The 16,870-nt window shown below is 44.1% G+C and overlaps 1 protein-coding gene across 2 annotated transcripts; it reads left to right on the top strand.

The window, feature by feature from the left end:
* The first annotated feature begins 67 nt into the window (after positions 1–67).
* eif3eb (eukaryotic translation initiation factor 3, subunit E, b) lies at positions 68–9,435 on the top strand. Of its 2 annotated transcripts, none has more exons than XM_032580673.1 (13): positions 68–212; positions 1,031–1,148; positions 2,788–2,905; positions 2,988–3,030; positions 4,278–4,382; positions 4,455–4,580; positions 4,688–4,812; positions 4,875–5,001; positions 5,088–5,189; positions 7,467–7,576; positions 7,938–8,040; positions 8,138–8,272; positions 9,225–9,435. In XM_032580673.1, exons 1-13 carry the CDS (start codon positions 123–125, stop codon positions 9,261–9,263), a joined length of 1,341 nt encoding a protein of 446 aa, XP_032436564.1. In that variant the 5' UTR covers positions 68–122; the 3' UTR covers positions 9,264–9,435. The 2 variants fall into 2 exon arrangements, with proteins under 2 accessions (XP_032436564.1, XP_032436565.1); XM_032580674.1 differs by lacking the exon at positions 68–212 and adding an exon at positions 237–257.
* Positions 9,436–16,870: the final 7,435 nt, after the last annotated feature.

Raw genomic sequence — 16,870 nt, 5'->3', positions numbered from 1 at the left:
TTTTTATAACAATGAAAAGAATAAGAGCAAAATATTTTCAATAAATAAATAAAAACAATGTATGGTTGTCACATGATTGCCAGCTGGCGTCTGTTCCGTTTGTCAGTAGAAAGCCGGTAAAGATGGCGGAATACGATCTAACCACTAAAATAGCTCATTTTCTGGACCGACACCTGGTTTTCCCTCTGCTGGAGTTCCTGTCCGTGAAGGAGGTGAAGCTGTTTGTTCATGTGGGAAGTTAATGGCGGATTTAGCAGGTTTGGCTCAGTCATGCTAGGTGGGCTAAAGGCTAGCTGCTAGCATTAGCCGCGGAGCTAACAGGCTGCTTTTCATGTTCGGCTGAAAAATAAGAGGAAAATGTGTCAGGATGTAGTTTATGACGCTTATTAGTAGCTTTAATCTGTGACGTAATACTGGTTCAACCGAGAATGACGGAAAGTTTGAAATCGGCTGATTTCGGAACATTATTCGTTAAATGATTCTGATTATCCTCAATTGATCCAAGAATCAACAGTTATTATGGCTTTTCATATTAAACACATTTTCTTGTCATCAGACTGCAAACTATGTACTTTTGTTTTTACATCGTTTTCTACAAGTAACATCCCACTGTGTTTTATTATGATTTATTTTTAAGCCTGAACACAGAAATAAAATAGTGGCTCTTCAAAATTACAACTAATTTCCTAACAGTAAATGATAAGCAGAAATTATAAGCTGTCATTTTTCAATGCCAACAAACATAAAACCGGCTTTATTTCACCCTAACTCAGCTGATGTTTTACTCTATTAAAACTACAATGTTCAGCCAATACGCCACTATTTGTTAAATTCTGAAATCAAGATAAAAAAATAATTATAAGTTGTTTTTAAATAGATGTTTAGCTACAGATTGAGTGGGTTTCTGGTTTTATCCCAGAGTTTATTGGGTTAGGAAGCTGGAAAACATTTCAAATGTCTGTGCTCAATTTATTTTAAAGAAAAGTTGGAAATATCATCTCAGATAAGTGATAAATAAATGTTGTTTCAGATCTACAATGAGAAGGAGCTGCTGCAGGGGAAGCTGGACCTGCTCAGCGACACCAACATGGTGGACTTCGCCATGGACGTCTACAAGAACCTGTACCCAGACAAGGAGATCCCTCACTGTAAGCAGCTGATCTGGGATCAGACGCCTCTTCAGGATCCACTGACAACCCAGATTAGGACTGAAACACATTTAATTAGCACTCTGGGATTATTCAATCTTAAATGCCTCTGAAAAAACTGGGATTTATTCAAGGAAGAAATATTATCTGTGGGCAGCAGGTTGGACAGTTAGCAATCCGGCACCCTGCGAAGCCATTTAAAAGCTAGTCTTGTCCGCTGGTACCTTGGAGGAACCTTTATGACTAAAGCTGAAACTAGAAAGTCTGACAGCTTCCAGAAGAGTTTTGGTCTGAGTTTGTTTTTCCAAAGAAGCTGGGAGGATGGATTTCAAAATAAAAGCTGAGGACGGTGTATGATGCTTCAGGTCAGATGTCTGATCATAAACTCTCAGATTATTAATCCTTGGCATTTAGACAAGGGGTTCCCAAAGTAGGGATTGGGACCCCCTACGTCACATGTGTCAAACTGAAGGCCTGTGGGCCAAATCCGGCCCGCCACAGCTGTTTATGTGGCCCTCTAAGTTCTAGACTAAACACAAAGTGTGCTTAAATATTATTTTATCAATGCAGCTTTTAGCTGTTTACTGCCAAATTCTATCAGTCAGTTCCTCCAGTTTGTTGAGAATTATCATGGAAATTCACACAAAATCAACAAATCTCCGCACTGTTTTGCACTAATACATAATTAGGAGTTTATTACAGATTTTTCTCAAAAATTGTCAAAACCTTTACTTGTACTAAACAGTTGCCTCAGCTTTAATTGATGTCAGGTTATAGTCCATGATACAGCGAGTAATAAAAAGTCACATTTACTGACATAAATACGCGCAAATATTTCCAAATTATTACCACAAACATTTGATTTTTATTGCAAAAAATTACAAAAAGAATCACGCAATCCTAGAGGGACTGAAAATATGTTCTACAATATTTAATTTTAAAAATGTATTGATAATTTAACAGTTTGTGAACGGGTTTTATCAATACATTCTGGCACAACCGGCCCTTTAAGAGCCTTCATGATGCTGATTTGACCCAAAACCAAAGAGAGTTTGACACCAAGTTTAGGGTCAAAAGCAGATCTTCAGAATCATCACGATGCAACCGCAGAGGCGTACGGAGGGCCAGAGTGGGAAAATCTACACAAATAATGAATTAGTCAGATAATGAACAGTGAATGTGATATGAAAAAGGATGGAGCAAATCAGGTTAAAGATAATATCTCACAAATCTTTTTTTTTTCTCTGAAGAGTTTTTGCGGCGCTAGTGGCTCATATTTTTTCCACAGTAGGCAGACAGGAAGGAGGGTGAGGAGAGGGGGGAAGACAAGCGGCAAAGGTCGTCGGTACCGGGAGTCGAACCCGCGACGTCCGTGTCGAGGACTAAAGCCTCCAAACGTGGGGCGTGCTAACCCCCTGCGCCACCACAGCACGCACCTATATCTCACAAATCTGATTTGAGTTTAAATGATTTGTTTTCTGAAGAAAAAACTACAAATGACAGAAAATATTTTCAAAAACTTCTTTTTATTTCAGTGTGGGAGTCGACTGGGACTAAAAGTCCTAATAAGTAGAAACTGTGAAACATGTTACCAAATCAAGATGGCCGCCAGACGCTCTGCTGCTTGTCTGTCCTGCAGCGCTGAGGGAGAAGAGGAGCAACGTGGTGGCCCAGCTCAAGCAGCTGCAGTCGGAGACCGAGCCCATCGTCAAGATGTTTGAGGACCCGGAGACGACCCGGCAGATGCAGTCCACCAGGTCCGTCAGGCCCCGCCCCCCGCCCAGCTGCATGATGGGAAGCAGAACCTGCTGACCCTCTTGTCTTCTGTCTGCTCCTCAGGGATGGGAGGATGCTGTTCGACTACCTGTCAGAAAAACACAACGTAAGTTTTTATTCTGTCGCCTCGGAACGCGCCGCCTGTGCTCACGTTGCCATAGCAACCAGCTGCCTCTGCGGCCATAATGATCCAGGATCAACTGTGAGGCTCTGCAGTCCCTCTCAGCTCCCTGCAGCTAATCTGATCCCAGTAACAATCCTGGAGTCAGGCCTTCTTCCTGAAACATCACACACATCGCCTGGACGCCACCCAACCGCAGGAAGTTCTGGACGGTCAATGTCCATTAATCATTAGCTGCTGCCAGAAAGATGGATTCTCTTTGGTGCACCAGATGATTGAGTATTTCAGAAAAATCCTTCACATTCTGAGACAGGAACCTGAAAGTGATCACAGATGTTCTCATGGGCCAAACGTGTAAAAAGAAAAGTAGAAGAAGCTAAAGCCAAACCGTTAAACTCATAAAAATATTAGCAGATGCTAATGCTAACCATTAACATGACCGTCATCTTCATCTCCTTCCTGTTGACGATTGGTGTGAGACTCAGTAACAGCAAAGTCCTCAGTTTCTGATTCTGCTACATATTAGCACTGTGAGACCGAGACCGGTGCCCCGCGCTACATGATGCAATAAAATGTGAAATATGATCAATTTGAGCAGCTTTTCAAGTTGATCTGAAAGATTCACATTCCCATCAAAACACCTAGATATTAAATGCTTACAGTTGAAATAAATTAGAATTATCAATTCAAGCAAGCGAGTTAAAGGGGAAGCGACGCGTGGCAGCGGAAACACAAACACCTAATTAGTAAAAGTCATTTTATTGCTTGGAGTTTAATCGGTATGTTTTGCATCCAGTGAAAACAAAGATGTTAAATAAACTGGACAATATGCTGACAATTTAATGATATTTTTACAGTTGTGGTCCTGACTGGTCTTGAAATAAAATCCCGAGTCCTCAATGACCCAGACCCAGACCGGCCCCTAGTGCCACGACACTGCTATCACTTTACAATACATGCACAGGATGGGTTAGGGTTAAACCAAAGTTAAACCATCCAATGTGACACAAAGTTCATCCAAGTCATGAAAGTGGGGACCAAGTAAACGGGGGGCCACCTGGAAAAAATGGCCATCATTTTGAAATTTAGGGACCTGATGGAAAATCTGAAAAACGTGATGGGTTAGCATGCTAATGTTTGTGCTCTTATCTACGGTTGAGGGATGCTAATGTGCTGCTGTACTGTCGATGTTGCTTTAAGGTTTTATCAACTCGTTTTGTTTCTGCTCTCAGTTCCGACAGGAATACCTGGACACGCTCTACAGGTACGCCAAGTTCCAGTACGAGTGCGGGAACTACTCGGGCGCTGCAGAATACCTCTACTTCTTCCGGGTCCTGGTGAGAACCCCACACAGCCACAGACCCGTTTGGGTCCGGCCCGGACCTGACGGTTCTTCCTGCCGGTTGCAGGTTCCGTCCACAGACCGGAACGCCCTGAGCTCGCTGTGGGGGAAACTGGCCTCGGAGATCCTGATGCAGAACTGGGAGGCGGCCATGGAGGACCTGACCCGACTCCGGGAGACCGTCGACAACAACGTGAGAATAAACAGTTCACACGGAGCAGAGAAACATTCGGTTGCTGTCGGATTCTAGAGTGCTGCGGCCACAGGAAGTGATTCTTTGACTTCCTGTTTGTCCTCCAGTCGGTGAGCTCCCCGCTGCAGTCGCTCCAGCAGAGGACCTGGCTCATTCACTGGTCTCTGTTCGTCTTCTTCAACCACCCCAAAGGCCGCGACAACATCATCGACCTCTTCCTCTACCAGCCACAGTGAGTCACAGCGCCCCCGCAGGCCGGGAGGGGAACAGCAGCTGACTGTGTCTGTGTTCCAGGTACCTGAACGCCATCCAGACCATGTGTCCTCATATCCTGCGCTACCTCACCACCGCTGTCATCACCAACAAGGATGTGCGAAAGCGCCGGCAGGTTCTGAAGGACCTGGTCAAGGTCATCCAGCAGGTAGGCCTCCGGTTACTGGGTTAACTGGGTTATTCTGGGAGATGGGCCTCCGGTTACTGGGTTAACTGTTTTCGTCTCTGGTCCAGGAGTCGTACACGTACAAGGACCCGATCACAGAGTTCGTGGAGTGTCTCTATGTGAACTTTGACTTCGACAGCGCTCAGAGGAAGCTGAGGGAGTGTGAGTCGGTGAGTGCGTTTTTAAAGATGGCCGCCTGGTGTTCAGCTCATCGGCCCCCAGCCGAGCTTTTACCTGCTGAACTGTGTCGGTTTACTGGGTTGAATTTTGTGTGTCTACCGTTGTGACTTTATTTTCATTCTTTCTTATTTATCTCAGATGCTCAGCACTTTGCTCCAGCTGTGGCTGTTTAAAGCTTTATAAAGACGATGACGCAGCAGAACCCCGCCTGCCCTTATTTGGGCGCTCTTCCTCCCATTCACAAGTCAGCAGGTGACTCGGTGGGAGCAGAGAGATGAGTCGTTTAACACCCTGAAGGATTGATGCTGCTGGGATGAAAACATGCTTAATGCTAACTCTGGTTAGCTCTGGTCCCACAGCATGATGCCTCCTCCCCCTGAAGGAGGAAGTGGCTGGTCATGGCAGCATGTCAGAGAACGAGTTTGGCACCTCCTGCTGGTCATCCTCACACTAACCTGAGCAGGGGCGCCGTTTAGGGGGGGAAAGTTATGATAATACCAAGGGCCCCTGACCAACAGGGGGCCTCCACAATTTATTTCTGCTATTTTTTATTTTTTGTTCATAGAAATAAAAAAATGGGGCCCTGTCAATTACAAAATTAATCATATTGTGTTTTCAAAGATTGTTTTTAGCAGTTAAAATCAAATGTTGCCCCTTCCAGACCAAAAAACACATATTCACCCTGAACCTCCTGGATCTGCAGGAAATGGTTGGTTCCTGCTTGGAGGCTTGAGGTGACGATGTTCAGCAGCAGTCAGTGGAAACCAAGAACGACTGTGGCTGTTTCTATGCTGCGAAGAAAAATAATAAAGTTAGGTTTTCAAAAATGGAGAAACAGAGAGAGACAAAGGTAAAAGTGTTCATTTATAACCCAGTTTTTCTCTGAGAGGTGGGTAGACTGAGAGATTATCAACATTTAGCATAGTTAGCTTAGCTACAGACTGTTGGCCTCCATTTCACTACCATTATGAATTAAGGAAAGAAATGACCAACATATTCATATATTTGACTTGAACCTTTTACCTCTTAACAACAGGTGAGTCAGTCAGCAGCAGCTCTGACCTCCTGACCCGTCCTCTCTCCTCTCCTAGTCAAATTAAAGCTGCACTATGTCACTTTTATAAAAATATTTTTGACATATTTGTTAAAACTGTCGTTATGTTGTGACAGTACGGTATGAGAGATAACCTGTGAAAAATCTATTTCCTCTGCTTTCTCCCAGTTCTCTCTAGAAACAGCCAATCAGAGACAGGAGAGTTTTAGCGCTGTCAATCACAATCTCATGTGTTGCTGCTCATCCCTATGCTGCAGCTAGCATAGCCTGTTCTGAATGCTCAGTCTAGTTAGCATAGCTACCAATGACAGCAGATAAACATTTTTCCTGTAATGATAAATTGTTTTTCCACCATTAGCACATTTAGCAGCGAGTGAATGAGGTTGATTGACAGCGCTAAGACCCTCCTCCTGGTTCTGATTGGTTGTTTTGGTCAGAACGTTGCATTACTTTAGCTAGCAATAGCAGTTCAGGGAGCAGGTGGAGGAGATTGATTGTTTTCACAGATTATCTGACATGATGACAGCTTTAACAAATATGGAGAAAACATATTTTTTATTAAAGTTATAAACTGCAGCTTGAATAAAATGCAACTACATAGAATTTGTTGAGAAGTCTGGATGCTTCACGTATATTTTGCATGTTGCCTCTGACTGTTGCTGGTGGGGAAACATTTCAGTATCTAAAACTAATAGAACAAATGAAGGAACCTACTGCTAACTGTATGTGGACTGTTGGATGTAAAATTCATGAGCAGTAAATATTGTGCTACTTATCAGTACTGGACCAAAGAAAGCAAGGCTTTAAAATTGTGACGCTTTTGATGGTTCAGATAAACTCAAGAAATTGTAACAGCAGCTGGTGGAGGGGCCCAAATGAATTGTTTTTAATGGGGCCCAAGATTCCTGGCGGCGGCCCTGGACCTGAGTAATCTGAAGCGGAGAAGATTCAGACACACAGAATTATGATTCATATTTGATGGCAGAAAAAACTGAGCTCAGATATTTCATCAATAAATCAATAAAACCATCAATAAACTCAGATTATATTCCTGAATTCTGGTTGGAAACGATTCCAGTCAGGCTGATACGATAAGTTTCAGTGAATCGAGTTCTTTGCAATAAACGATATTGTTGTTTTGAAGCCATTTATTGTTAATCTGATGGTTCTGATCGGACTGATCGATCTGATTGGACCCGCCGGTATCTTCCAGGTTCTGGTGAACGATTTCTTCCTGGTTGCTTGTCTGGAGGATTTCATCGAGAACGCGCGGCTCTTCATCTTTGAGACGTTCTGTCGCATTCATCAGTGCATCAGCATCAGGTACAGAACCGATCGGACCCGCCAGACCCGGTCAGTACCAGCTCTATGTGAACGTGGTGCTCTGACTGGTGAGGAGTGACCAGCAGGGGGCGGTGCTGCAGAAATCCTGTTAACATGAACCAACCAGGCGACATGTTACTGATGGAGCAGAGAGCAGAACCACACCGGCCCAGATCTGGTTCTGGTCCAGATCTGGTTCTGGAGCGTTTTCTCTCAAACACAAACTGTACAGATTCACTGGAGCAGGAAGAGTTTGGGAAAGTTTTCTCTGCTGTAAATGAGCCAGTGGAGCCGGTCCAACTGGGTTTGGGTTTGGGTGGTGCTTCATCATCTTCATCATCATCTTCCTCCTCTTCCTCAGCATGCTGGCTGATAAACTCAACATGTCTCCTGAAGAGGCGGAGCGTTGGATCGTCAATCTGATCAGGAACGCCCGGCTGGACGCCAAGATCGACTCCAAACTGGTGAGGCTCCCTTACCGGACCGGGCCGAACAGAACCATCCTCTGGTTGGGATTGGACCGGGCCTCGGGTTCTGATGGTGACCGGAGTTTGTGTTCAGGGTCACGTCGTCATGGGAAACAACGCCGTGTCGCCGTACCAGCAGGTGATCGAGAAGACCAAGAGCCTGTCGTTCCGCAGCCAGATGCTGGCCATGAACATGGAGAAGAGAGCGGCCCACAGCACCAGGAACGAGGTGAGCCACCACCGTGCCACACAGGTCAAAGCTAATCAGCGTAGTTTGGAGCAAACCTTCATGTTCTGCATCTCGTGTATAAATGCAGACGGGGCGCCACCTGCAGGACATTTACATATTTACACAGAAAACCCTCAATCTGTCAAATGTGATTCATTGGAACTGGAGCATTAAACTGTAATAAGAGTCATTTGTTTGGTGAAATGTGATGCATTTATTAGATGTTAATATTATTTACTCAGCAGATCCCCAGTGAAAATCCACAAACAGCAGACCAGACCAAAAACACACATGCATCAATATGCATCAATATATCCATACAGGCTTCAGTCAATCATCATCACAGAAAACAAACAGAGCTCCTGGATTGGTTGGTTTAAAATACGCCAGCCAATAGCGTGTCCGCTAGTGTTTTCCTGCTTCCTGGGCAAGGCTTAGCTTAGCTGTGAATGGGTGGAGCTTAACCTGGACTGGGCGGGGTTTAATTGGGACTGGGTGGGACTTAATTGGGACTGGGCGGGGCTTAACTGGGAATGGGTGGAGCTTAACCCGGAACTCCGTGGGATTTAATTGGGACTGGGTGGGGTTTAATTGGAACTCCGTGGGGTTTAATTGGGAGGTGGGACTTAATTGGGAGGTGGGACTTAATTGGGAGGTGGGGTTTAATTGGGACTGGGCGGTGCTTAATTGGGAGGTGGGGTTTAATTTGGACTGGGCGGGGCTTCAGTGTATATGTAAAACCAGACGTCTGAGTTCATGAGGCTCCAGATGTTTATCTGTAGCTTAGAGGAGCCGACCCGGCAGGCCCGGTTCTGGTCACACGAGTCAGGCTCAGAGCAGCGTCTTTGAGTACCAGTGAAGCTTGAGCCGGTTCTGTGGTTCTGACCGGGAATCTTCAGTTATTTGGGTTTTCTTTGTTTTCTCATCATTTTCTGTTTCTTCCTCCTTCCAGACTCCTAACTGGGCCGCCCAGGACTCTGGGTTCTACTGAGCCGGACCCGTCCTCCATGAAGATCCAAACGGCTTTAATGACATCTGCTGATCATGACCAGTTTAACCAGTTTAACCAGTAGCTGGGTCTTTGTGTTTGTGTCTCTAATTTATTCAGTTTTTATGGATTATTATGTAACTTTGTCCTGCATTAAATGTTTGGTTCCTCTGGATCTGCAGCTCCTTCATTTGGCCACCAGATGGCGGCGGTGGCGCACGGCCGCTGCAGCCTGAGACACTCTGCAGTGGAGAGAGGCAGCGGGCGGGTTCTGGTTCTGGAGCGGTTCTGGTCCTGGTTTTATCGTCCCTGCTGCCAGCAGAACCTCTTCATGTCTGCTGGGTTAAAGTTTTCTGTCAAGTTGAATGCGACCCAGCAGAACCGGTGGTCCGACTATCAGTGCTACCTCGTCAGATTTTCCTACCGTAGATGACTAAGTCTGTCTGTCCGTGCTACCCGTCTAAAACTGCTACCGTCATGTTTATAAATAAAAAACTACATCAGGTTGTTAATGTTAAATATATTTAGGGTGAGCATATTTAACTTTGGGAAAACCAGGACAACCTGCAGCGGAGGGGGGGGGGTAAAGCAGAACACCATGGGGGGACCAGAACACCTTGGAGCGGGGGGCGGGGCTCTAAAAGCGGGGAAACTCCATACATTTGCGCTTTGGCGTGTTGGTGGCGCACTGACAGCCGCGCTATCTACCTTCTGATTAACAACAGGGCTGCCCGCACTGACGCGGCTCAGGGATTACGTGACACGCATCGCCGTGCGCAGGGCCCTAGTGCCTGTAAATTTAATGGTCCAATGAAGAAAATTTAAAAAAACAGGACATTTCGGAAATGTCACAAGAAATCTGTGACTTTAGCCGAAGAGCTTTCGCCCCTGGCTGCTTTCGCGCGCTTTGCTGAATTCACTTGCACTTGCAGGTCGTTGGCACCTTTATTTGCCACAGACACATAAGTGCCTGCCTTACACGTCAAACACTCCGCCTCATAGGGATCACGACCTTGATGAAAGCACGGGAATCTTTTCTTTAATTCCTCCGTAAACGTACAATTTCGTTTAGGCATTTTTGCCGTAGAATCGGCGGACACACATGTGCTATCGCCTGTCACACTTAAGGTTTAACTAGTCTAGCGGCCAGTGTACAAGTCAACTTAGCTATCTTTACTTTTCCCACACACACTCGCACACATAATGCAACGTGATTGGATTTGGGGAGAAGGGCGTGACTAATTTGCCATACAAAGAAACCTGGAATGGAGTAGTGGAACGGAGTGGCAATGTAATCACAATGCACTGTAAGCTATGTAATGTGTTTTGAGGCAGTTGACCAAAATCCCGGACGATTTTTAAATTCCCCCCGGACATCTTTTTAGGTCTGAAAAGTAGGACATGTCCGGGAAAAAGAGGACGTCTGGTCACCCTAAATATATTAAATAACATTATTTGAGTGACTGAAGTGGAAGCTTAGCAGTTATGGTTAGCTTAGCATTGGAACAATTTCTATCCATGATGAAACCTAATCTAATCCTTTTACTAGAATATCCTACCTGTTAAAAATATTTTAAATACAGAGGCGTTTGTAAGAACAAAACGGTATCAGGCAGGGAAACAGGTTTTTATTGGAAGTAAATTGAACAAATCACTGCAACTCATTAATACTTTATATGTCTGTTATCAGTGGCAGCGAACTGCGCAGGTCACTGGAATGATGGGATATGATTAATGTACATTGTACACTAATATCACACGGCTATTACAACTTCAATCTCACATAGTATCGCTAACATCTATTCAGCAAGGTTTAATAAAAAGTGTTGTTAAAAGGACAGAACAGCTGTTCAGCTTCATCCACTCATTTCGCTTTTTATTTGCTGATTTCTTAATATGTTTCTAAAATAAATCGCTCTAGTTGACTGTGACTGGAAAACAGTTGTGCCCTTTCTACTTCGACACATAATCTCCATCTGTCATGAACCGTCATGGTGAGGCAGACGCAGCAGACCCAGGATGAGATGAATAATGAAGATTTAATGAACAAAATCCAGAACAGTCCACAAACACAGGCAGCACGACTGAGCGGAAGCCAGGGCTCAACGTCGGTAGCAAACTGATATTTCGACTGGACACACAAGGACTGAGCGCACATTAGACGAGGAGCCGACAGAGACACAGGTGGCACTAAATACACAGGAGGTAATTAGGGAACGAGAAACACCTGGGAGTAATCGAGGGGAGACGGGACAACATGGAGACACAGAAAACTCGAAATAAACACAGAAAATCACGGAACATGACACCATCAAGTTAAGTAGGGAGTCGATTGCGGCGCCATCTAGTGTTTGGAAGAACAAATTACAGACTTCAAAATATAAGAGAAAGAGCTAAAAGTTCAGTTTTGCTAAAGCTACTGGAAATCCTGGCTGCTAGCAACCCCAGGCTACGTTTCATTTGCTAGCTCAATACATTGCTTAATATTTAGCTTGAAGATAAATATTTAGCTAGCATGTTTAGCTTGGGAACCGCTGGGTCAGATTATAGTTTAAGTGAAGGTTCTGGTTCTGCCTGAACGGGCCTCGTCCCGCTCTGTGGCGGTTCTGGTATGAGTTCTGATGAGCAGGGCCGGCCCAAGCCTCCATGGGGCCCTAAGGCAAATGTGGTTTTGGGGCCCTCTAGTTCTGCTGACAATGTGGACCGGCTGGAATCAACAGTTAGAATTTTAGATCATTCACACACCTGCTATGAACTTACTGCATCTCTTATGGTGCTGTTTACATTATATCCTATGCATGTATAATATAGGATACATTTATTGGCCAGTGGATTTCTGGGAGCCCATTTCCTTAATTTTGGGGCATCGTGATTGGCCGATACTTACATGTGAAGCTGATCTGATCTTCATCAGCAAAGGTTTAAAAATCATCTCTGTCCTCTTCTGCTCTGCAGTGAGATGTTTGACTGACAGACCGACCCACCAGGTCTGAACGTTTACAGCTAACAATATTCACCTCACTGTTACCAACTCAGTGACTTTCTTGCTACATTTCAGACAAAAAAATATTCATATCAGCCAAAATCAAAATCAGCAGGTCAGGCTTTTAAAGATCGGTAACCAGGGATCGGCCAGAAAACTGCAATCGGTGCAGCTCTACACATATTCATGACTTACTTTGATTAAATTAATTTCTCTTAAGCGTTACTCCAATAGCTAAAATGTAATTTATACCAGGTGAGTCTTTCTCCCCTGAGAATATGGACTGGTACTGGTACTGGTACTGGTAACGGTACCGGACTGATTCTGAGCCTTCAAATGATTTTAACAGAAGTTTCTCATAACTTAGAAGTTGATGTAAAAATAATGTTTGTTTTAGATGCATAAATTATCAGCAGCAAACAACAAAACCCAACTGCAGCCTAGAGCAGCTCATCATGTAGCAGCTTGTAGCCTGACGGAAAAACATTTAGCTAACAACGTCAAACATTGACAAGTTTTAATTATTCTTATTAAACACGGTTTGAAGCCAAAATAGCTCAGAAATATCCAGAGCCACCATGAGAATCAACTCATTTAAAATTAAAACTCAGTTTCACATAAACACAAACATTTTGCTATCAAGCTAATTTTCAATTAGCAGCTCCAATAAATCATTCTGATAAACATTACATTAGCAAGACACATTAGAACAAACCTTTATCTTAACTTTTTCCTCTTTCTTTTCTCTCTCCCTGAAGGATAAATCATTTTTTGTGAAACTGTTTTGATAACTTATATTCTAGTGATGTTTTGTAGGTTTGGATGCTCATGTTACCGTTCAGTGCAGTACCTACCACGGCCACCAGGGCCCCCCAACAGCAAGTTACTATTTATTTTTCTTTTAGCCCATTTAAGAACAATTTCTACAAACATTATCAAATATATATTGTAAAAAAAAAATCACAACTTTAGAATGAATTCATGTATTTTTATTAATATAATCACATAGGAATCATTACTAAAAACAACAAAAACAATCAGTTCCACTTAGGGGGCCCCCAACTGCCCCGGGGCCCTAAGCGACCACTTAGTTTGCTTTGCCTTGGGCCGGCCCTGCTGATGAGGTCCAGTCAATCGCTGCCATGACTGGATCTCTTTGTTCAGTTGTCAGTTCTGGTCCATTTCCCCCTGCGGGCAGACAAAGGGCTGTTATCGGGTCGGCACCGTTTGTCCAAAGATTCTGTTTGGCTCATTTAAAGCGTCTGGGGATAGTCAGAGGTCAGAGGTCAAATCCAAACGTTCCTCCTGAATCTGAAGGAACGATTCCTCTGCAGTTAGAGCAACAGGAAGTCAGTTCCTGGTTCAGCTTTTAGTGAACTGTTCAACCTTCAGCCAATCAGGCGGCAGGTTGGGTTTCATCGACCCGGACTGATCAGAACCAGCTGGTTGGGTTTCATCCCACTTCAGGGAAAAGCTCATTGAGCTGCACGGAGCAATAAAACGGCCTAGTTAAAGGAACCTTTGTCCCAGCATGCTGGTAAATAAAATCTGCTGAAACAGAGACATGACGCAGCAGAACCGTCTGGCTCTGGTTCTGGTCCTGCAGGTCAGAGAAACCCAGCATTGGTTGGTACCACTTCTGGTTTTCCACTGAAGGAAACCCGGTTCTGAGAACCGACTAACAGCCCGTTTGGGTTCAGAGGAAGAAGAAGCTGAAGAAGAAGCTGCGGCCCGGTCCGAGGAAGTTCTGGATGCTGCGGCCCGGTCCGAGGAGGTTCTGAAGGATCCGGGTCCTGCAGCAGCCAGGAAGAAGAAGAGGCGTCCTGAATCCGGGATGGACTCTGACGTGAGGAGTCGCTTTTTCCGCTGGTTCTGATCCAGAGAGGCTGACAGCCAGATAACACATAGAGCCGGGTCAGAACCACGCCCCACCAGCCGACCGGGCTGATTTCAGAACCAACAGTGGAATCAGGTCAGAGGTTTTTCATTTTTCCCATCAGCCACTGAAATTTCTGGATGATGGTGATTTTTCAAGATGGCCGCCGTTGAGCTTTATAAACGTTCCCCGTTTTGGTGAGTCGGATGAACTTTGTGTCTCATCGGATGTTTTCCTCTTTGTTCTTCCTGTTCAAACTACCTGACAGTGACGATGTTCAGAAAAAACGGAGGACAGTTAGCGATTCTCATCCCACCATCAGCAGGAGAAGAAGATGAGACACTTTTATCTTAATGTTAGCGTTAGCTTCTGCTAATTTTATTATGTGTTTAGCATTAGCTTAGCTAAGATTCTTAGTGGTAAGTGAGCTGGACTTTACAGTTAGCTGTAGCTAATAACTGATGCAGATTTTAGTGCAAACATTATTTTCTCCATGACAACCGAGGCGGCCATTTTAAAAATGTCCACCAGAACAATAAAATATGATTTCTATGGTTCAAAACATGAACGCTGTGACACGCTCATCTAATTGGAGGTTTTAATGCAAAATATTAAGTTGACACCTTGAGAATCATTGTGAAAAATGGCGGCCATCTTGAATTTTTCAGTGGGCCCTGGGGTCATGCTTCAGGTCAGGTTGTTGGATCTGCATGTGGTTCAGTTTCAGTCCGGAACCAGCGGGCCGGGTTGTTTCTGCAGGACCGGTTCTGACCCGTTGGGTTACAGACGCCTCTCTGATTTCTGCTCACGTTTTCCTCCACTCCTCAGTGAAAGCTGCAGCCACCTCAGACTGACTGGTTTCAGGTGAAACAGAACCAGAACCGCTCAGAACCTCAGAGATCCGGATGAAACACACAAATACTAAAATTTAGTTTTATTTCTTTATTTAAATTAGATGTTTTTATCCTGACAAAATCGGTTTCAGCTTTGTTGGAATTATTTAGCTTTTGTCTGTTTTTCTGTCAGTTTCACCTAAAAAAATCAAAAATAACAAAGTAAAATGTTTGATTTAGTTTCTAAATAACAAAGTAAAATGCCTGAGCGGTTGTAGCTTCAGTCCAGCAGATCCGGTCTTTGGTTCCGTTGCTCTGCGGCAAATCTGTTTGGACCGGTGGAGCTGAACATTGTTGGACTGAATCAGCCACTGGTTTCATGCCCCCTCCCAGTTCAGCTCCCAGTGCTCACTGGGAGACTAACAATGGCCCAGTGCTACACAAACAAGCTCTGTGGGAGTTGTGTAACAGCTGAGTGCGGCCCAGTTTGCTCTGCTGAAGTTCTGGACGGAAAGGAGGAACCTGAAACCAGAAGAAGGTAAAAATGAAAATGGATGTTAAATATTAGCATCAGTAACTGATCCGTTTTATTTGATCAGAACCTTCTGGTCTGGACCTGCTGGTTCTGCTTCTACATTTATCCACCTTTTAATTAACTTTGCCATGGAAACATTATTTAACCCAGCCTGAAACCCAACATGGCGATATTTGATGTAAAACCTCCTGGTGGCAGCAGGTTGGCGCAGCTTCTTCTTCTTCTTCTGTCTTTATTTAGTACAGATGATGACGAACTTCGGCTCTGCAGATGTTTGCTGGGTTTTCTTTTCTAATAATGCAGCAGATCATTTCAGATAAATCTTTCGTATGCAGATCCAGAACCTTTGGTGCAGATATTTTCAGAGAATTGCTTTTTTGAAAAAAACAAACAAACTGCTCGCTACTGGAGAATTCAAGATTTTCAAGATGGTCATCAAGAAAAATATATTTTTCTACTAAATTTACCAATATTTATCAGATGACTACTTTTGGTGTCAAATCATACATAATTGGACACAGAACTCATATTTATTGATGTTTAATTTTTTCAATATAGCCGCATGGTTTCCTCTGAAAGTAAAGATTTGCACTAAAATCACCAATTAGACGAACATGTTTGGTGTCAAATAATAGCGAACAAGTATAAATGTTATTTAAAAAATTTTTTCACCAGAAGCTAAAGCTATACCGCTTGGCACAAAACGTTAGCGGAAGTTAGCACTAAACAAAAATCTCTCATCTTCATCTCCTTCCAGTTGACGACTGGTGAGAGAGTCGCTAACGGCTAAGTTTCCGATTTTGCTATATTACTTTTAAAGTTGTGTAAATATAATAACCAGTTTCAGATTCTGCATAATATCACTGAACATCATATGAACAGGATGACCAAAATGGAAACATTGATGACACACAAAGTTCATCCAAGTCATGAAAATGGGAAACGTTTTATTTCAATAAATTGTTTGAGGCTCACAAACGGCAGCCATCTTGAAAAATATCCACCGGCTGATGGGAAATCTGGAAAACATCCGGGGTTAGCATGCTAATGTTTATGCTACTATACGCAGTGATGTTCGGCTCGGTTGAAGGTCCGTGATCCTCATAAAGTTCTGTCTGGTGAACTGGGCCTTCATTTGTGTTCCGCTGAATAAATCAGAACAAACTGGACTGAAAAGCAGCTAAAGTCCCTGAAGGACCTACAGAAGGTTCTGAGTCCGGACCGGTTCGGGTTCTGAACAGCTGCTAGGATCAGACTTTAACCGGGCTCTGGCAGCTGGCTCTTCAACCAGCAACAAACACAGCGGCAATGCGCGCTCCCGTCAGCATGAGACGGGTCTCCACATGAACGCGCAGGCGATCCATTAGCGGCAGCTGAGCCGGA

This window comes from Xiphophorus hellerii, chromosome 13 (assembly GCF_003331165.1).
Source record: "Xiphophorus hellerii strain 12219 chromosome 13, Xiphophorus_hellerii-4.1, whole genome shotgun sequence".
Taxonomy (NCBI): Eukaryota; Metazoa; Chordata; class Actinopteri; order Cyprinodontiformes; family Poeciliidae; genus Xiphophorus; species Xiphophorus hellerii.
The sequence above is the reverse complement of the archived record's forward strand: the minus strand, read 5'-3'. Positions and strand labels throughout refer to the sequence as shown.

Coding starts and splice junctions, on each gene's coding strand:
- eif3eb (XM_032580673.1), top strand. CDS start 123: ATGGCGGAATACGATCTAACCACTAAAATAGCTCATTTTCTGGACCGA. Junction 3,031..4,277: donor ACCTGTCAGAAAAACACAAC/GTAAGTTTTTAT, acceptor TTCTGCTCTCAG/TTCCGACAGGAATACCTGGA. Junction 4,383..4,454: donor TCTACTTCTTCCGGGTCCTG/GTGAGAACCCCA, acceptor TGCCGGTTGCAG/GTTCCGTCCACAGACCGGAA.